Raw genomic sequence first — 21,419 nt, forward strand, 5'->3', positions numbered from 1 at the left:
CTGGAACAGACACTTCAGTATTAAGGATTTTTAAAGAACGCTGACATCTTCTTATGTAGGCATTGTAATAATGAAGTGATTTACCTTTTAATTCTTGCATCTGCAGGTTAAGACAAAGCTGAATCATGCCGGGGAAGTTGAAAGCTAAGATCGTGGCAGGGCGCCACTTACCAGTCATGGACAGAGCCAGCGACCTCACTGATGCCTTCGTAGAGGTGAGCAACGTAATCCTACAACCATTTCAACACGTATATACTGTGTTACAGTGCTGCAGTCCTAGCCTTGTGGTGTTCTTCATTGATGTTCTTACAGGTCAAGTTTGGCAACACAACTTTCAAAACAGACGTCTTCCCCAAGTCCCTTAACCCACAGTGGAACTCAGAGTGGTTCAAATTTGAGGTAAAATGTATGGAAACTACTTCTTGACTTATTTCTCTGTGAAATTAGATCTCCGTGAAGTAGGCTACCAGAATTGTTCAACCTTGGCTTAGTACTAGCGCGCTACAGGAGCTGACTGACTGTGCTGTTGTGATCATTTCCATCTTCCTGGAGCCTTCCTCCAATCGCTGTCTTATTGTTGACGTTTCCTGTGCCCAATTAGATGTTTTAATAATTCGTGTTTGTGAATGGCATTGGATTACAGTGTAAATACGCTACAGTCAACATGATAGTATGTATCCTTGTTTCCTCAACTTTGTCACCCTCCTACTAGGTGGATGATGAGGACTTGCAGGATGAGCCATTACAAATCACAGTGTTGGACCATGACACTTACAGTGCCAACGATGCAATAGGGAAGGTCTACATTGACATCGACCCTCTGCTGTCCTGCGAGGCTGCTACTGTCATCTCTGGATGGTTCCCCATCTACGACACTATACACGGTGTGTTTGTTATAGGGTCATTCTATTTGATTTCAATCACTTTTTGACCCACCTCTTTTGATTTGAACGAAACTTTCCATACTTATTTGCCCATGGTAGAAGGGGTCAGAAAGTGACATTTTGGACCTGATTGGCAAAACATTCAGGAGATGGAGGTACTCAAAGTTGACCCGTTTTGCATACCCCACCATACCATGAGACATCCATTTCTTAATCACTGGAACATTTTTACGGATGAGTTTGATATAATTTAAAAGCTTATATAAAAAATAAAGCTTGTATGGAAAGTTTCGTTCAAATCAAAAGGGGTGTGGTCAAAAAGTGATCGCAATCAAATGGAACGACCTTGTATAATTCCCCGTCTACCACACTATACATTTAGTCTGTTATATACAGTGAGGGAAAAAAGTATTTGATCCCCTGTTGATTTTGTATGTTTGCCCACTGACAAAGAAATGATCAGTCTATAATTTTAATGGTAGGTTTATTTGAACAGTGAGAGACAGAATAACAACAACAAAAATCAGAAAAACGCATGTCAAAAATGTTATAAATTGATTTGCATTTTAATGAGGGAAATAAGTATTTGACCCCCTCTCAATCAGAAAGATTTCTGGCTCCCAGGTGTCTTTTATACAGGTAACGAGCTGAGATTAGGAGCACACTCTTAAAGGGAGTGCTCCTAATCTCAGCTTGTTACCTGTATAAAAGACACCTGTCCACAGAAGCAATCAATCAATCAGATTCCAAACTCTCCACAATGGCCAAGACCAAATAGCTCTCCAAGGATGTCAGGGACAAGATTGTAGACCTACACAAGGCTGGAATGGGCTACAAGACCATCACCAAGCAGCTTGGTGAGAAGGTGACAACAGTTTGTGCGATTATTCGCAAATGGAAGAAACAAAAGAACAGTCAATCTTCCTCGGCCTGTGGCTCCATGCAAGATCTCACCTCGTGGAGTTGCAATGATCATGAGAACGGTGAGGAATCAGCCCAGAACTACACGGGAGGATCTTGTCAATGATCTCAAGGTAGCTGGGACCATAGTCACCAAGAAAACAATTGGTAACACACTACGCCGTGAAGGACTGAAATCCTGCAGCGCCCGCAAGGTCCCCCTGCTCAAGAAAGCACATATACAGGTCCGTCTGAAGTTTGCCAATGAACATCTGAATGATTCAGAGGAGAACTGGGTGAAAGTGTTGTGGTCAGATGAGACCAAAATCGAGCTCTTTGGCATCAACTCAACTCGCCGTGTTTGGAGGAGGAGGAATGCTGCCTATGACCCCAAGAACACCATCCCCACCGTCAAACATGGAGGTGGAAACATTATGCTTTGGGGGTGTTTTTCTGCTAAGGGGACAGGACAACTTCACCGTATCAAAGGGGACGATGGACGGAGCCATGTACCGTCAAATCTTGGGTGAGAACCTCCTTCCCTCAGCCAGGGCATTGAAAATGGGTCGTGGATGGGTATTCCAGCATGACAATGACCCAAAACACACAGCCAAGGCAACAAAGGAGTGGCTCAAGAAGAAGCACATTAAGGTCCTGGAGTGGCCTAGCCAGTCTCCAGATCTTAATCCCATAGAAAATCTGTGGAGGGAGCTGAAGGTTCGAGTTGCCAAACGTCAGCCTCGAAACCTTAATGACTTGGAGAAGATCTGCAAAGAGGAGTGGGACAAAATCCCTCCTGAGATGTGTGCAAACCTGGTGGCCAACTACAAGAAACGTCTGACCTCTGTGATTGCCAACAAGGGTTTTGCCACCAAGTACTAGGTCATGTTTTGCAGAGGGGTCAAATACTTATTTTCCTCATTAAAATGCAAATCAATTCATAACATTTTTGACATGCGTTTTTCTGGATTTTTTTGTTGTTATTCTGTCTCTCACTGTTCAAATAAACCTACCATTAAAATTATAGACTGATCATGTCTTTGTCAGTGGGCAAACGTACAAAATCAGCAGGGGATCAAATATTTTTTTCCCTCACTGTAGTTCCCCATCTGACACTAGTGACGTCAGTCATATACTTCCCCATCAAAAGGTGCATGGCCACAGTGGGACTTTTCAGACACAGATACAGTGTTCTCTGTGTAACAGCCTATAAATGTATGCTGTTGGTCTTTGCTGTAAAAAAAACTGCTTTACTTAAAGCTGTTCTTTAACTGTGTCCGTTGGGTCGTGATGATGTAGGTTCTGTCTTCCTAGTGTCAGATGAGAGAGTAACGTGTTAGTGAAGAGTTGGGGTTTCTAGGGTTAGGTGCTGTTTCTATCTGGTAGTAATGTTTCTGTTGATGTCCTCTCCTCTCCTGCAGGTATCAGAGGGGAGATTTATGTTCTGGTGAAGGTGGACCTCTTCAATGACCTGAACCGCTTCAGACAGTCCTCCTGTGGTGTCAAGTTCTTTTGTAGTGAGTCTGGTTCGCTATGGGGCTGTAATATAGTAGAGATGACGTCTAGTCACAAGAAATGACTAATGATGATGATGAATATGTGTTTGATATGTGTTTATGCGCATCGCTGTGTGTTAGCAACGTCCATCCCGAGGTGTTACCGCGTGGCGCTGGTCCATGGCTTTGTTGAGGAGCTGGTGGTGAACGAGGACCCAGAGTACCAGTGGATTGACCGCATCAGAACCCCCAGAGCTTCTAACGAGGCCCGCCAGAGACTCATCTCTCTCATGTCTGGTACATAACCCCGCTATCTAACTCTCTCTATATACACTCCCCTACGTTTTGGACAGTGAAGCTAAAACGTTTAATTTGTCTCTCTACTCCAGCGTTTTGGATTTGAGATCAAATGTTTTCTGAGGCGACAGTACAGGAATGTCTTTTTATTTGAGGGTATTTTCGTGCCTTCAGAAAGTATTCATACCCCTTGACTTATTCCACATTTTGTTGTGTTACAGCCGGAATTCAAAATGGATTAAATTGATATATGTTCTCACCCATCTACACGTAATACCCCACAATGACCAAGTGAAAACATGATTTTAGAAAATGTTGCTAGTTTATTTAAACTTAAATACAGAAATATCTAATTTACATAAGTATTCACACCCCTGAGTCAATACTTTGTAGAAGCACCTTTGGCAGCGATTACAGCTGTGAGTCTTTCTGGGTAAGTCTCTTAAAAGCTTTCCACACCTGGATTGTGCAACATTAGCCCATTTATTATTTTCTAAATTCTTCAAGTTCTGTCAAATTGGTTGTTGATCATTGCTAGACAAGCATTTTCAGGTCTTGCCGTAGATTTAAGTTAAAACTGTAACTCGGCCACTCAGGAACATTCACTGTCTTCTTGGTAAGCAACTCCAGTGTAGATTTGGCCTTGTGTTTTATGTTATTGTTCTGCTGAAAGGTGAATTCATCTCCCAGTGTCTGGTGGAAAGCAGACTGAACCAGGTTTTCCTCAAGGATTTTGCCTGTGCTTAGCTCCATTACGTTTCTGTTTAATCCTGAAAAACTCCCCAGTCCTTAACGATTTGAAGCATACCCACAACATGATGCAGCCATCCCTATACTTGAAAATATGGAGAGTGGTACTCAGTAATGTATTGGATTGGATTTGCCCCAAACATGACAAAAAGTTAATTGCTTTGCCACAGTTTTTTTGCAGTATTACTTTAGTGTCTTGTTGCAAACAGGATGCATGTTTTGGAATATTTTTTATTCTGTACAGGCTTCCTTCTTTTCACTATGTCAATTAGGTTAGTATTGTGGAGTAACTACAATGTTGTTGATCCATCCTCAGTTTTGTCCTATCACAGCCATTAAACTCTGAAACTGTTTTATTAAAGTCACCATTGGCCTCATGGTGAAATCCCTGAGCTGTTTCCCTCCTCTCCGGCAACTGAGTTAGGAAGAATTTACATTTTAGTCATTTAGCACACGCTCTTATCCAGAGCGACTTACAGTTAGTGAGTGCATACATTTTCATACTGGCCCCCCATGGTAAACGAACCCACAACCCTGGCGTTGCAAGCGCCATGCTCTAACAACTGAGCTACAGGGGACTACAAGAATGCCTGTATCTTTGTAATGACTGGGTGTATTGATCCACCATCCAAATGTAATCAATAACTTCCCCATGCTCAAAGGGATATTCAATGTCTGCTTTTCTTATTTATACCCATCTACCAATAGGTGCCCTTCTTTGCGAGGCATTGGAAAACCTCCCTGGTCTTTGTGGTTGAATCTGTGAAAATACACTGCTCGACTGAGGGACCTTACAGAAAATGTTATGTGTGGTGTATAGAGATGAGGTAGTCATTAAAAAATCATGTTAAACATTATTGCATTTGTAAAAATGTCTGATAACATAATTCCACTTTGACATTATAGTGTATTTTGTAGGCCAGAGACAACAAATCAACATTTAATCCATGTTTACATTCAGGCTCTAACACAACAAACTGTGGAAAGAGTCAAGGGGTGTGAATACTTTCTGAAGGCACTCGGAAAGTATTCAGACCCCTTCACCTTTTCCACATTTTGACTAGTCTCCCAGTCCCTGCCGATGGAAAAACATCTGCATGATGCTGCCACCATCATGCTTCACCGTAGGAATGGTGCCAGATTTCCTCCAGACGTAACGCTTGACATTCAGGCCAAATAGTTCAATCTTGGTTTCATCAGACCAGAAAATCTTGTTTCTCATGGTCTGGGAGTCCTTTAGGTGCCTTTTGGCAAACCCCAAGTGGGCTGTCATGTGCCTTTTACTGAGGAGTGGCTTCCGTCTGGCCACTCTACCATAAAGGCCTGATTGGTGGAGTGCTGCAGAGATGGTTGTCCTTCTGGAAGGTTCTCCCATCTCCACAGAGGAACTCTGAAACTCTGTCAGAGTGACCATCGGGTTCTTGGTCACCTCCCAGACCAAGGCCCTTCTCCCCCGATTGCTCAGTTTGGCCGGGCGGCCAGCTCTAGGAAGAGTCTTGGTGGTTCCAAACTTCTTCCATTTAAGAATGATGGAGGCCACTGTGTTCTTCTGGACCTTCAATGCTGCAGATATTTTTTGGTATCCTTCCCCACATCTGTGCCTTGACACAATCCTGTCTCGGAGCTCTACGGACAATTCCTTCGACCTCATGCCTTGGTTTTTGCTCTGACAAGCACTGTCAACTGTGGGACCTTATATAGACAGGTGTGTGCCTTTTCAAATCGATGTCCAATCAGTAGAATTTACACAATCAAGGGGTCTGAATACTTTCCAAATGCACAGTACGTCTCTTGTCTGAGCCGTTGAATTGCAACTCCACTCTGTCCCTGTACTGTCGTTTTCACCTGCTTGATTGCCTTACGGAGGGCATATCTGAACTGTTTGTAGTCTTCCATGTTCTCAGTCACCTTGGTTAAATGCGGTGGTTCGCACTTTTAAGTTTTGCGCAAATGCTACCATCTATCCACTTGTTTTGGATAAGTTCAAATCGTCACAGTGGGAACAACATCCTCTATGTACTTCCTGATGAACTAAGGCACCGAGTCAGTGTATACGTCAATACTATTCTAAGGCAACAAGGAACATATCCCAGTCCACTTGATCAAAACAATCTTGAAGTATATATTCTGAACGGTCAGACCAACATTGAACAGTCCTTACCACGGGTACTTCCTGTTTAAATTTCTGCCTATAGGAGGGGAGGAGCAGAATGGAGGCATTGACTACAGCTCAGCGTTCAACATCATAGTGCCCACAAAGCTCATCACTAAACTAAGGACCCTGGGACTAAACACCTCCCTCTGCAACTGGATCCTGGACTTCCTGACGAGCCGCCCCCAGGTGGTAAGGGTAGGCAACAACACGTCTGCCACACTGATCCTCAACACTGGGGCCCCTCAGGGGTGCGTGCTTAGTCCCCCCTGTACTCCCTGTTCACCTACGACTGTGTGGCCAAGCACGACTCCAACACCATCATTAAGTTTGCTGACGACATAACAGTGGTAGGCCTGATCACCGTCATCGATGAGACTGCCGATAGGGAGGTCAGAGACCTGGCAGTGTGGTGCTGGGACAACAACCTCTCCCTCAATGTGAGCAAGACAAAGGAGCTGATCGTGTACTACAGGAAAAGGAGAGCAGAACACGACCCCTTTCACATCGACGGGGCTGTAGTTCCTTGGTGTGCACATCAACAACGAACTATTATGGTCCAAACACACCAAGACAGTCGTGTAGAGGGCACGACAAAGCCTATTCACCCTCAGGAGACTGAAAAGATTTGGCATGGGTCCCCAGATCCTCAAGAAGTTCTACAGCTGCACCATCGAGAGCATCCTGACCGGTTGCATCGCCGCCTGGTATGGCAACTGCTCGTCATCTGACCGTAAGGCGCTACAGAGGGTAGTGCGTACGGCCCAGTACATCACTGGGGCCAAGCTTCCTGCCATCCAGGACCTATATACTAGGCGGTGTCAGAGGAAAGGCCAGAAAATTGTCAGACTCCAGTCACCCAAGTCATAGACTGTTCTCTGCACGGCAAGCGGTACCAGAGCGCCAAGTTTAGGACCAAAAGGCTCTTTAACAGCTTCTACCCCCAAGCCATAAGAATGCTGAAGAATTAATCAAATCGCTTCCTTGACTATTTACATTGACAACCCCCCATTTAATTTTACACTGCTTCTACCCGCTGTCTATTATCTATGTATAGTCACTTTACCCCTACCTACAATTGCCTCGACTAACCGGTACCCCTGCACATTGACTCGGTACCGGTACCCCCTGTATATAGCCTCGTTACTTTTTATAATTTTTTACTTTTGTTTATTTGGTAAATATTTTATGAACTCTATTTCTTGAACTGCATTGTTGGTTAAGGGCTTGTAAGAATGCATTTCACGGTAAGGTCTACACCTGTTGTATTCGGCGAATGTGACAAAGTTTGGTTTGATTTGCTGAAGTGAAGGCGGGGTACGGCCTTGTAGCTGACCCGGAAGGGATAGTAGCATTGGTCAAGAGTGCTCGATGAGCGAGTAGCACAGGAGATCTGTTGATAAAATTTCCGTAGCGTTTTCCGCAGATTTCCTTTAAGTTCCCAGCTATAATAAATATGGCCTCAGGATATGCGGTTTCCAGTTTGCACATAGTCCAGTGTAGTTCCTTGAGCCGTCGTGGGGTCAGCTTGGGGGGGGAGTATACACGGCCGTGACGATGACCGAAGATAATTATCTCGGGAGGTGACGCGGTTGGCATTTGATGGTGGGGTATTCCAGATCTGGAGAACAAAAGGACTTGAGTTCCTGTACGGTACTACAGTCACACCATGAGTAGTTAATCATGAAACATACACCTCCACCTTTCTGTCTGTGTGATGGATGGAGAACCCCGCTGGCTGAATGGACAGGGACAGCATATCCGGAGAGAGCCATGATTCCGTGGAAGAGTAATTTATAGGGTTGAGCGATATCCTGATTTTCATACTACCATTTCCTTTCTGTACTGTAGTGTGGTATACGGTATTACCGAATGTGCACACAAGGGGCGCTATTATTGTTTTAACGCACAAAACAATTTAGTTAACAGGGATCTTGATCCAGGAGGGGATTGAATGTATCTGCTGTAACCAAGAAGCATGATCTTGACATCTAGCCACTTAGCTATCAAGTTAGCAAATCAAATGCATGGAGCCCTGAGCTAGATAAAATGTATTTGACACGTTTTAGATTTCTTATAGTTATACTTAACTTATTGCTTAGCTATAAGCAGTGGCGTAGCACGCACCCTCGCAGCTCCCCCAACCCCTCATACCATCGGGATTTCGAAATACCCCTGTACACTGTATAAACGGATATTGCCCAAGTCTAGTATGTTAGTCCCTGATGTCTCTGGAAGGATATCCTCTCCCTGAGCTCGTCTACTTTATTGTCCAGGGACTGAACATTAGCGAGTAATATACTCCGAATCGGTGGATAATATGCACGCCTCCTGAGTCGGACGAAAAGCCCACTCCTTATTCCTCTTCTCCAACGACGGTGTCTTGGGGCAGCCCCTGGGATTAATGGAATTGCCTTGGGGAGTAAAAGAAAAGGATCCAATTCAGGAAAGTCTCATTTCTAGTCAAAATGCTGGTGAGTGACCGTTGATCTAATATCCAAAAGTTATATTCGGCTGTAGGTAATAATGCAAGAAACGTTCTGAGCAAAAAAAACATTTATTCGAAGTTGGCTAGGCGCTATAAACAGGGCGACCATGTCTGTCGGCGCCATCTTGTTGATCTCGCTCTCCGAGGCCGACGTGAGTAAGTTATTTAATCAGGTCAACACTCGCAAGGCCGCGGGGCCAGACGGTATTACAGAGCGTTCTCAGAGCATGCGCAGAACAGCTGGCAGGCATATTCACAGTCATTTTCAACGTCTCCTTGTCCCAGTCTGTAATCCCTACATGTCTTAAACTGACCACCATCATTCCTGTTCCCAAGAAGTCGAAGGCTTTATGCCATAACAGCTACCGCTCTGTAGCACTCACATCTGTTCCCAAGAAGTCGAAGGCTGGTTATGGCACACATCAACTCCATCATCAAGCTTAGGACCCTAGGACTGAACACCTCCCTCTGCAACTGGATCCTGGACTTTCTGACGGGCCGACTCCAGGTGGTGAGAGTAGGCAACATCACCTCCGCTACGCTGACCCTCAACACGGGGGCCCCACAAGGGTGTGTGCTTAGTCCCCTCCTGTACTCCCACGGCTGCGTAGCCACGCATGACTCCCAACACAGTCATCAAGTTTGCTGACGACACGACGGGGGTAGGCCTGATCACCGGCAACAATGAGAAGGCCTACAGGGAGGAGGTCAGTGACCTGGCAGTGTGGTGCCGGGACAACAACCTCAACGTCAGTAAGTGCAAGGAGCTGAACGTGGACTACAGGAAACGGGGGGGGGGTGAACGAGCACGCCCCATCCATATTGACGGGGCTGCAGTGGAGCGGGTCAAGAGCTTCAAGTTCCTCGGTGTCCAAATCACTAAGGACTTAAAATGGTCCACACACACTGGCACAGTCGTGAGGAAGGGGCGACAGCGCCTCTTCCCCCTCAGGAGGTTGAAAAGGTTTGGAATGGGCCCTCATATCCTCAAAGTTATACTGCTGCACCGTTTGAGAGCATCTTTACTGGCTGGATCACTACTTGTTGTAGCAACAGCACCACCCTCGATCTCATGGCTCTACAGAGGGTGTTGCGGACAGCCCTGTACATCACTGGGGCCGAGTTCCCTGCCTTCCAGGACCTCTATATCAAGCGGTGTGAAAGGAAGGCCTGGAAAATCGCAACAGACTCCACCACCCAAGTCATAGACTGTTACTCTGCTTCCGCAAGGCAAGCGGTACCGGTGGATCAAGTCTGACACCCAACAGGCTCTTGAACAGCTTCTATCCCCAAGCCATAAGACTGGCTACACAGATTATTGGAGTTGACCCTTGTGTGTTAGTGTCTCTATGCACACTCACAGGACTCTACACACTCACGCGCGCACAAACACACACTCCATATGCTCACACATAACATGCATACACATTTATACTGACTCTACAAACACACACACACTCACGTACAATCATCATATACGCTGCTGCTACTCTGTTTATCAAATGTCCTGATGCTTAGTCACCTTACCCCTATACATATCTACCTCTTATCACTACAGTATCCCCTGCACATTGTAAATATGGTATTGGAACTGACCCTATATATACCTTACTTACTTTTCGTGTTCTTATTTTTATTTATTGTGTGTTTTCGTTCTACCTTGTTATTTTTAGTACTAAATTGATATTGGTTACTGCATATTAGGTTTAGAGCTTGCAAGAAAGGCATTTCACTGTACTTGTGCACGTGACATTAATACTTTAAACCTATTCTTAGCACTCAATGACTACTGTATATATTACACTATATAACTATTCTATAGTATTACAGTATATAACATCAGAACCCTCAGGGCTTCTAACAAGGCCTGCCAGAGACTCATCTCCCTTATGTCTGGTATATACATCAACACCCAGGGTTATCTAAACATACACATACTGTAGGATAATCTGAAGGTAAACCACGTGTCAAACTCCAGTCCTTGAGGACAGTAGTGTCTGTGGGTTTTAGTTTTTCCCTGGTAATGATTAGCTAGGAAGTCCACACATAACTTGGTTGAAATATAACTTAGTCTTTCCAGGTCTAAATCAGACACTAAAGTAAAAACATCACTGGCCTTTGACCCCTGGTTAAATTAAGGCCATGGCTGCGAACACTGAGTTTTCTCCCCCGCCCTGCCCCTCTGGAAACCTCTTTCTCAAAGCTACGGCTCCAGATCACCTTCTGTGCGTGTGGTGTTTTACACAAATTTTTTCTACATAGCTGCTGCTCACACTCCACCTCCCTTAACGTTTCTCTCTTTACTCACCCTCTTCTGAAACATGATGATGTAGCTGATGTCTCTGCCTCATATTTCTGAACAGCTGAAATAAACACCCAGAGGCGATTTGAATGAACATTCAAGGCCGTAATTATATTTATTTATTTTACCTTTATTTAACTAGGCAAGTCAGTTAAGAACAAATTCTTATTTACAATGACGGCTTACACCGGCCAAACCCGGACGACGCTGGGCCAATTGTGTGCCGCCCTATGGGACTGCCAATCACGGCCGGTTGTGATACAGCCTGGAATCGAACCAGGGGGTCTGTAGTGACGCCTCAACCACTGAGATGCAGTGCCTTAGACCGCGGCGCCACTCGGGAGCCTGCCATTGTTATGAAGGCTACAACCTTCAGACTGTTGTAACGGATATTGCAGTTGCACATGCAGGACACAGTCCCTACACATTGCATTGGAGCAAAAACAATCTGCGTTTTGTGTGATGATGTAGGCTAATGTTTGTAGTTGCTGCCGTATTGTAGCCATTAGCCAGACTTGCTGAAAAAGAACACTACTACTTTGTCTGCATCCTGCTTAGCCAATGTTTGCAATCATGATTAAAAAACGTTGTGTTTGATATGCTGCCTAGATAGCTGCATGTAATGCCCCACTTGAGTTTTGCGATGAAACAAAAAACTCTGCAAGTTTGTACGAACATGTTCATATCTTTCGTGTACAACATATAAATAGCTCTATGTAGCCTAAGTCCCCTCCTGAAAAAGGAACATGGAATCGCGCTTATGCTTAATAGCCTACTGAGGCATGGAATTTTTACATTTGTAGACGACACCAGACAAAGGCGTTCATCGCCGATATAGGATAGGGAAGCAGCAGCGGAGCAGTGAGCAGCAGCTACAGTTGCAGCGGAGTGGGCAGCAGCTATGTAAAAACAAATCCCGCACATGAACAGAAATCTCTGTATCCTTAAGCCACGGCAAATCGGGTTTCCAGAAAATCCGGAACTGCAGCCACTCCATTAAATTAAACCGTCTCTCCCTCTCTGTGTGTATGTGTGTGTGTGTAGGTGAGCTGCAGAGGAAGATAGGTCTGAAGGTGTTGGAGATGGGTGGTAATGCGGTGGTGGGGTACCTGCAGTGCTTTGATCTGGAGGGAGAGTCAGGTCTGGTGGTCCGAGCCATCGGCACCGCCTGCACTCTGGACAAACTCAGCCCTGGGACTGCTCCAAACACCACCACACATACCAACACACATACACTCCCCAACACTGCCCCCACATCCAATGCCTGCAACTCCCCCTCCAAGGACAGCAAAGAGTGAGTATTGAATGACTGTATGAGCATGGAGCCTGTGTGTGCGCGTGTGCATGCGAGAGAGGGAAAGAGTGTATGTGTCCATGTCCTGCCATTGTACTGACTCGTGTGTGTTTCAGTATTTTTGAGGTTCTCAACATGTGGTGTTTGTTAGGGCTGGGCGGTATACCGTATTTTACTATATACCGGTATTGATGCACGGACTGGTTTGGATTTTTTCTTTATCTTCTATAACAGTATTTCAATGCTTGGTTTGTTAAATGTGATATGCAAATCTGGGGCGTGTAATGTCAGTTTTTATAGTTTACTCCGTTTTCTACTTGAGTCGTCTTTCTCCTATTGTGTAGCTGCATGCCGCTTTCCACACCAAGCCCTGACCCCTGTCACACAAGGAAAGAGCAGTTGCTCGACCACTGAGTCAGATAAATACAACAACATGTTGGTGACATGCTACTTTCCACAAGTGTTCTAAAAGTACACTATTAGTTTGTGTATCTTACTGTCTGCAAACTGTCTGCTAGTTTGTAATTTCTTAGAAAGTTAGCCGCTAATGCTAATCGCTAGCTAGCTGGCTAAATGTACTCAGTCAGAGCAAACGTAATATAGCCTGGTACCAGTGCTGGTGTAGGCCTAGATACGCATGTTGTTTGTGAAACGGTGTATTCTAAATCAGAGAGGAATAGGCGAAGCATGAATAGCTAGCTACGTGAGGTAAGAACATGTAATGTAACATCTAATTATGATCACCTGGAAACACTGACCAACACTTGGATCCTACCCTGTCAATAATTATTCCCTGGCTTATTAATTCGTTGTCATGTCAAACAACTATGTATTCATTGTGCTGCCCACTATATTCCAACTATATAATTAGAATAATCATTATATTTCCATGACTCCAACAGTTCACCAATTAACTAGGCCAAGATTCTTTGCCTGTGTCATCCTGCCTTGCGTGGCACAGTGTGGAAATGATAACAAAAGGACAGGAAATGCTGAAATTGATGAAAATGCTGAAAATGATTTTTGTTTCAAGTTGGATTTAACAGAATAAAACAGAATGGAGAAAGCCCCATTTGAAATCACTTAATTTGTGTTGCCACCCTAGGGTCGTGAACCACTCATAAAACATATTAAGATATTTTAATATTCCAAAACTGTCATACCGTAAAAAAAGTGAAAAATATTATGATATGATATGTTGCCTGTATCGTCCAGCCCTAGTGTGTTTTTGTATTATAATCATGTGACATGGCTACAGTACATTCCATATCTGGGACATACACACGTACACACACAGCCCCCTTCCCTGTACAGCCTCCCCCTGTCTCTCTGTCTGTCTGTCTGATAGTTATCCAGGCTAATCAATGTACTGTGTGCTCCTGTGGTTAAGCTTTTTTGACTAGTACTCCACTATCAATAGCGTACCTACTGCTGCTAGTGAGTTCTAGATGCATTGTATGTCTGAGAGCTGTGCATGAGCTTGTAACTGCTCGTGCACGGTCGGAGAGAAATGGAAAAGGGGAGGGATGGATGGAGGGGAGGGATGAAAGGAGGTAGGGTGGGTGCCCGATGCAAGTGTTTTCTTTAGCTACAGCATGTACAGTGAGGGGAAAAAAGTATTTGATCCCCTGCTAATTTTGTACGTTTGCCCACTGACAAAGACATGATCAGTCTATAATTTTAATGGTAGGTTTATTTGAACAGTGAGAGACAGAATAACAACAAATAAATCCAGAAAAACGCATGTCAAAAATGTTTTAAATTGATTTGCATTTTAATGAGGGAAATAAGTATTTGACCCCTCTGCAAAACATGACTTAGTACTTGGTGGCAAAACCCTTGTTGGCAATCACAGAGGTCAGACGTTTCTTGTAGTTGGCCACCAGGTTTGCGCACATCTCAGGAGGGATTTTGTCCCACTCCTCTTTGTAGATCTTCTCCAAGTCATTAAGGTTTCGAGGCTGACGTTTGGCAACTCAAACCTAAAGCTCCCTCCACAGATTTTCTATGGGATTAAGGTCTGGAGACTGGCTAGGCCCCTCCAGGACCTTAATGTGCTCCTTCTTGAGCCACTCCTTTGTTGCCTTGGCCGTGTGTTTTGGGTCATTGTCATGCTGGAATACCCATCCACGACCCATTTTCAATGCCCTGGCTGAGGGAAGGAGGTTCTCATCCAAGATTTGACGGTACATGGCCCCGTCCATCGTCCCTTTTATTGCGGTGAAGTTGTCCTGTCCCCTTAGCAGAAAAACACCCCAAAAGCATAATGTTTCCACCTCCATGTTTGACGGTGGGGATGGTGTTCTTGGGGTCATAGGCAGCATTCCTCCTCCTCCAAACACGGCGAGTTGAGTTGATGCCAAAGAGCTCGATTTTGGTCTCATCTGACCACAACACTTTCACCCAGTTCTCCTCTGAATCATTCAGATGTTCATTGGCAAACTTCAGACGGCCCTGTATATGTGCTTTCTTGAGCAGGGGGACCTTGCGGGCGCTGCAGGATTTCAGTCCTTCACGGCGTAGTGTGTTACCAATTGTTTTCTTGGTGACTATGGTCCCAGCTGCCTTGATATCATTGACAAGATCCTCCCATGTAGTTCTGGGCTGATTCCTCACCGTTCTCATGATCATTGCAACTCCACGAGGTGAGAACTTGCGTGGAGCCCCAGGCCGAGGGAGATTGACAGTTCTTTTGTGTTTCTTTCATTTGCAAATAATCGCACCAACTGTTGTCACCTTCTCACCAAGCTGCTTGGCGATGGTCTTGTAGCCCATTCCAGCCTTGTGTAGGTCTACAATCTTGTCCCTGACATCCTTGGAGAGCTCTTTGGTCTTGGCCATGTTGGAGAGTTTGGAATCTGATTGATTGATTGCTTCTGTGGACAGGTGTCTTTTATACAGGTAACAAGATGAGATTAGGAGCACTCCCTTTAAGAGTGTGCTCCTAATCTCAGCTCGTTACTTGTATAAAAGACACCTGGGAGCCAGAATTCTTTCTGATTGAGAGGTGGTCAAATACTTATTTCCCTCATTAAAATGCAAATCAATTTATAACATTTATGACATGCGTTTTTCTGGATTTTTTTGTTGTTATTCTGTCTCTCACTGTTCAAATAAACCTACCATTAAAATTATAGACTGATAATTTCTTTGTCAGTGGGCAAACGTACAAAATCAGCAGGGGATCAAATACTTTTTTCCCTCACTGTAGGTGGATGTTAAAATGCAAAAGGAGGGGGTAGAGAACCACTTACAGTGGGGAAAAAAAGTTTTTAGTCAGCCACCAATTGTGCAAGTTCTCCCACTTAAAAAGATGAGAGAGGCCTGTAATTTTCATCATAGGTACATGTGAACTATGACAGACAAAATGAGGAAAAAAAATTCCAGAAAATAACATTGTAGAATTTTTTATGAATTTATTTGCAAATTATGGTGTAAAATAAGTATTTGGTCAATAACAAAAGTTTCTCAATACTTTGTTATATACCCTTTGTTGGCAATGACACAGGTCAAACGTTTTCTGTAAGTCTTCACAAGGTTTTCACACACTGTTGCTGGTATTTTGGCCCATTCCTCCATGCAGATCTCCTCTAGAGCAGTGATGTTTTGGGGCTGTCGCTGGGCAACACAGACTTTCAACTCCCTCCAAAGATTTTCTATGGGGTTGAGATCTGGAGACTGGCTAGGCCACTCCAGGACCTTGAAATGCTTCTTACGAAGCCACTCCTTCGTTGCCCGGGCGGTGTGTTTGGGATCATTGTCATGCTGAAAGACCCAGCCACGTTTCATCTTCAATGCCCTTGCTGATGGAAGGAGGTTTTCACTAAAAAGCTCACGATACATGGCCCCATTCATTCTTTCCTTTACACGGATCAGTCGTCCTGGTCCCTTTGCAGAAAAACAGCCCCAAAGCATGATGTTTCCACCCCCATGCTTCACAGTAGGTATGGTGTTCTTTGGATGCAACTCAGCATTCTTTGTCCTCCAAACACGACGAGTTGAGTTTTTACCAAAAAGTTCTATTTTGGTTTCATCTGACCATATGACATTCTCCCAATCCTCTTCTGGATCATCCAAATGCACTCTAGCAAACTTCAGACGGGCCTGGACATATACTGGCTTAAGCAGGGGGACACATCTTGCACTGCAGGATTTGAGTCCCTGGCAGCGTAGTGTGTTACTGATGGTAGGCTTTGTTACTTTGGTCCCAGCTCTCTGCAGGTCATTCACTAGGTCCCCCCGTGTGGTTCTGGGATTTTTTCTCACCGTTCTTGTGATCATTTTGACCCCACAGGGGTGAGATCTTGCGTGGAGCCCCAGATCGAGGGAGATTATCAGTGGTCTTGTATGTCTTCCATTTCCTAATAATTGCTCCCACAGTTGATTTCTTCAAACCAAGCTGCTTACCTATTGCAGATTCAGTCTTCCCAGCCTGGTGCAGGTCTACAACTTTGTTTCTGGTGTCCTTTGACAGCTCTTTGGTCTTGGCCATAGTGGAGTTTGGAGTGTGACTGTTTGAGGTTGTGGACAGGTGTCTTTTATACTGATAACAAGTTCAAACAGGTGCCATTAATACAGGTAACGAGTGGAGGACAGAGGAGCCTCTTAAAGAAGAAGTTACAGGTCTGTGAGAGCCAGAAATCTTGCTTGTTTGTAGGTGACCAAATACTTATTTTCCAACATAATTTGCAAATAAATTCATTAAAAATCCTACAATGTGATTTTCTGGAGAGAAAAATTCTCAATTTGTCTGTCATAGTTGACGTGTACCTATGATGAAAATTACAGGCCTCACTCATCTTTTTAAGTGGGAGAACTTGCACAATTGGTGGCTGACTAAATACGTTTTTCCCCACTGTATTTTGTCTTGTTTTTTGTTGTGCTCTATTTTTCTTTGCTGCAATGTTGTGGTGTGTTGTGTTTCTCTTCTTCTCTGCCTTTGCTGCACACGGATTGGCTCTTCTCTTGCTGTGTGCGTTTGGATTCGTCTACTCTCTGTCTCTGCGTGGTGAATGGTTCAGGTCTCCCCTGGCCCACGGATGTCGCTCCACCCACAACAGCCCTGTCCACTCAACCTGCAGCTCTCAGAGACTGTCCCACTCCCAGAACTTCTCTGTCTCTGTCCCTACTCTGGTCTTCACTGGTACGGACAGAAAAAAAGAGGGAGAGAGTGAAGGAGGGAGGGAGAGAAGGGGAGGCAGGAAGATAAATATTGTCCCAGAACTTCTGTGTTCCTACATGGGCCTTCACTGGTACATAGAGAGGGAGGGAGGGATTATTAAAGAGGGATAAGGAGACCGAGGTAAAGGGGGGGTGGAAAGGGAAAGCCAGAGAAAAAGAGCATGGGACAGAGAATCGAGAGAGAATTACTACCCTCTCCCTAAAAAAAAAAGTCGCCCGGAGAGCCCCTTCTTCCTTGCAATTAGATGAGAAGATGGTGACATCCGCAGCCCCAAACACTTCCTCTTCCTGTGTACCCCTCAGCCAATCATAGAGCCCCCTCAGCAGAGCCATGCCCACTGTTGGACATATGATACCCAGCCAGGCAGATCCATCCCTTCCACCTTTCCTCAGCACCCATCTTAGTCCAGTTTAGTATAATCAACGTTGTTTGTCTCAAAGGGGCAGTCACTCAGGAGCCTGTTGGGCTCAATTCCATTTCAGTTCAGTCTATTCTGGAAGTTAATTGAAATTACATTTCAAGAAACTGCTCATTCCTTTGGTGTTGTGTTGGTATGGCCCATTTTGTGTTGTTTCCATGCTTTCTTCCTCAGTTGGATATACAGTAGCTGTGTTTGTGTGTTTCTGTTTACCAGTGTTTCCCCTAGGATTTTTTTCAGCAGCAGTGGCAAGGTTTTTTCTGGATCAAAATGGTGCTTAAGTGGTGGGCGTGGCGAAGGCGGGGTAGTGGGCGTGGCCAGTGGTGCAGTCTCCGACCAAAGATTTTAGAGGCCCTCCTCTTGGCCGCAGAGAACAACTGTCGCTGTTTTAAAGCATTTAAATATTATTATTACTTTTTTTTAGTTCGTTTCCTGCAATTCTACAATTTGTCATTGGGCTGTTTGAAAAAAAATCTGTTTTAAAGCAAATTTCCTGCAATTGTACACATTTTGCCATGGCTTATGCCGTGTTCTTATGCTATCTGAGTGACTTAAACATTATAACTAAATCAATGGGGGCCATGCCATGCCATGACATTTTTGGAATTTTTATTTAGGTGATTGTTAGTTCTCAAAGATAAACTGAACAAAAATATAAACGCAACATGTAAAGTGTTGGTCCCATGTTTCATGGGCTGAAATAAATGATAGCAGAAATGTACCATACGCACAAAAAGTTTTTCTCTCATTTTGTGCACAAATTTGTTTACATCCCTGTTAATGAGCAATTCTCCTTTGCCAAGATAATCCGTCCATCTGACAGGTGTGGCATATCAAGAAGCTGATTAAACAGCATGCTCATTACACAGGTGAACCTTGTGCTGGTGACAATACAAGGCCACTCTAAAATGTGCAGTTTTGTCACACAACACAATGCCACAGATGTCTCAAGTTTTGAGGGAGCGTGTAATGGCATGCTCACTGCAGGAATGTCCATCAGAGCTGTTGCCAGATAATTTAATGTTTGTTTTAGAGAATTTGTCAGTACGTCCAACCGTATTAAGGTAAGAAATTCCACAAATTAACTTTTGACAAGGCCACACCTGTTAATTGGAATGTATTCCAGGTGACTACCTCATGAAGCTGGTTGCGAGAATACCAAGAGTGTGCAAAACTGTTATCAAGGCAAAAGGGTGGCAATTTGAAAAATATAAAATGGATTATGATTTGTTTAATGCCTTTTTTGTTACTACGTGATTCCATATGTGTTATTTCATAGTTTTGATGTCTTATTCTACGATGTAGAAAATACACTGCTCAAAAAAATAAAGGGAACACTTAAACAACACTATGTAACTCCAAGTCGATCACACTTCTGTGAAATCAAACTGTCCACTTAGGAAGCAACACTGATTGACAAATTTCACATGCTGTTGTGCAAATGGAATAGACAACAGGTGGAAATTATAGGCAATTAGCAAGACACCCCCAATAAAGGACTGGTTTTGCAGGTGGTGACCACAGACCATTTCTCAGTTCCTATGCTTCCTGGCTGATGTTTTGGTCACTTTTGAATGCTGGTGGTGCTTTCACTCTAGTGGTAGCATGAGACGGAGTCTACAACCCACACAAGTGGCTCAGGTAGTGCAGCTCATCCAGGATGGCACATCAATGCGAGCTGTGGCAAGAAGGTTTGCTGTGTCTGTCAGCGTAGTGTCCAGAGCATGGAGGCGCTACCAGGAGACAGGCCAGTACATCAGGAGACGTGGAGGAGGCCGTAGGAGGGCAACAACCCAGCAGCAGGACTGCTACCTCCGCCTTTGTGCAAGGAGGAGCAGGAGGAGCACTGCCAGAGCCCTGCAAAATGACCTCCAGCAGGCCACAAATGTGCATGTGTCTGCTCAAACGGTCAGAAACAGACTCCATGAGGGTGGTATGAGGGCCCGACGTCCACAGGTGGGGGTTGTGCTTACAGCCTAACACCGTGCAGGACGTTTGGCATTTGCCAGAGAACACCAAGATTGGCAAATTCGCCACTGGTGCCCTGTGCTCTTCACAGATGAAAGCAGGTTCACACTGAGCACGTGACAGACGTGACAGAGTCTGGAGACGCCGTGGAGAACGTTCTGCTGCCTGCAACATCCTCCAGCATGACCGGTTTGGCAGTGGGTCAGTCATGGTGTGGGGTGGCATTTCTTTGGGGGGCCGCACAGCCCTCCATGTGCTCGCCAGAGGTAGCCTGACTCCCATTAGGTACCGAGATGAGATCCTCAGACCCCTTGTGAGACCATATGCTGGTGCGGTTGGCCCTGGGTTCCTCCTAATGCAAGACAATGCTAGACCTCATGTGGCTGGAGTGTGTCAGCAGTTCCTGCAAGAGGAAGGCATTGATGCTATGGACTGGCCCGCCCGTTCCCCAGACCTGAATCCAATTGAGCACATCTGGGACATCATGTCTCGCTCCATCCACCAAAGGGAGGTCATACAGGCACGTGGAGGCCACACACACTACTGAGCCTCATTTTGACTTGTTTTAAGGACATTACATCAAAGTTGGATCAGCCTGTAGTGTGGTTTTCCACTTTAATTTTGAGGGTGACTCCAAATCCAGACCTCCATGGGGTTGATACATTTGATTTCCATTGATACATTTTTGTGTGATTTGTTGTATGTAAAGAAAAAAGTATTTAATAAGATTATTTCATTCATTCAGATCTAGGATGTGTTATTTTAGTGTTTCCTTTATTTTTTTGAGCAGTGTAGTAAAAATAAAGAAAAACCCTTAAATGAGTAGGTATTCTAAATCTTTTGACCGGTAGTGTATATATTTTATGTATTTAAAATATTACATAAAAAAAACATATGTGTGGCGGCAGGTAGCTTAGTGGTTAAGAGCGTTGTGCCAGTAACCGAAAGGTCGCTGGTTCTAATCCCCGAGCCGACTAGGTGAAATATCTGTCGATGTGCCCTTGAGCAAGGCACTTAACCCTAATTGCTCCTGTAAGTCGCTCTGGATAAGAGCGTCTGCTAAATGACTAAAATGTAAATGTAAAATATATACAGTGGGGAGAACAAGTATTTGATACACTGCCGATTTTGCAGGTTTTCCTACTTACAAAGCATTTAGAGGTCTGTAATTTTTATCATAGGTACACTTCAACTGTGAGAAACGAATCTAAAACTAAAATCCAGAAAATCATATTGTATGATTTTTAAGTAATTAATTTGCATTTTATTGCATGACATAAGTATTTGA

The 21,419-nt window shown here is 44.4% G+C and overlaps 1 protein-coding gene across 11 annotated transcripts in view; it reads left to right on the forward strand.

Moving 5' to 3' along the window:
- Positions 1-21,419, forward strand: part of LOC121576350 (C2 domain-containing protein 5-like) — a 79,634-nt gene that overhangs the window by 22,738 nt on the left and 35,477 nt on the right. For 9 of the 11 annotated variants that reach the window (XM_045213606.1, XM_045213609.1, XM_045213610.1 and 6 more), the window contains exons 2-7: positions 107-215; positions 313-399; positions 713-884; positions 3,206-3,301; positions 3,422-3,577; positions 12,314-12,563. In XM_045213606.1, the coding sequence (XP_045069541.1) occupies positions 126-215; positions 313-399; positions 713-884; positions 3,206-3,301; positions 3,422-3,577; positions 12,314-12,563 (851 nt within the window). In that variant the 5' untranslated portion in view covers positions 107-125. Of the gene's footprint in view, positions 1-106; positions 216-312; positions 400-712; positions 885-3,205; positions 3,302-3,421; positions 3,578-12,313; positions 12,564-17,584; positions 17,707-21,419 lie in introns of all 11 variants that reach the window. The other 2 variants (XM_045213608.1, XM_045213614.1) reach the window with 1 other exon arrangement.

This window comes from Coregonus clupeaformis, unplaced genomic scaffold (assembly GCF_020615455.1).
Source record: "Coregonus clupeaformis isolate EN_2021a unplaced genomic scaffold, ASM2061545v1 scaf0128, whole genome shotgun sequence".
Taxonomy (NCBI): Eukaryota; Metazoa; Chordata; class Actinopteri; order Salmoniformes; family Salmonidae; genus Coregonus; species Coregonus clupeaformis.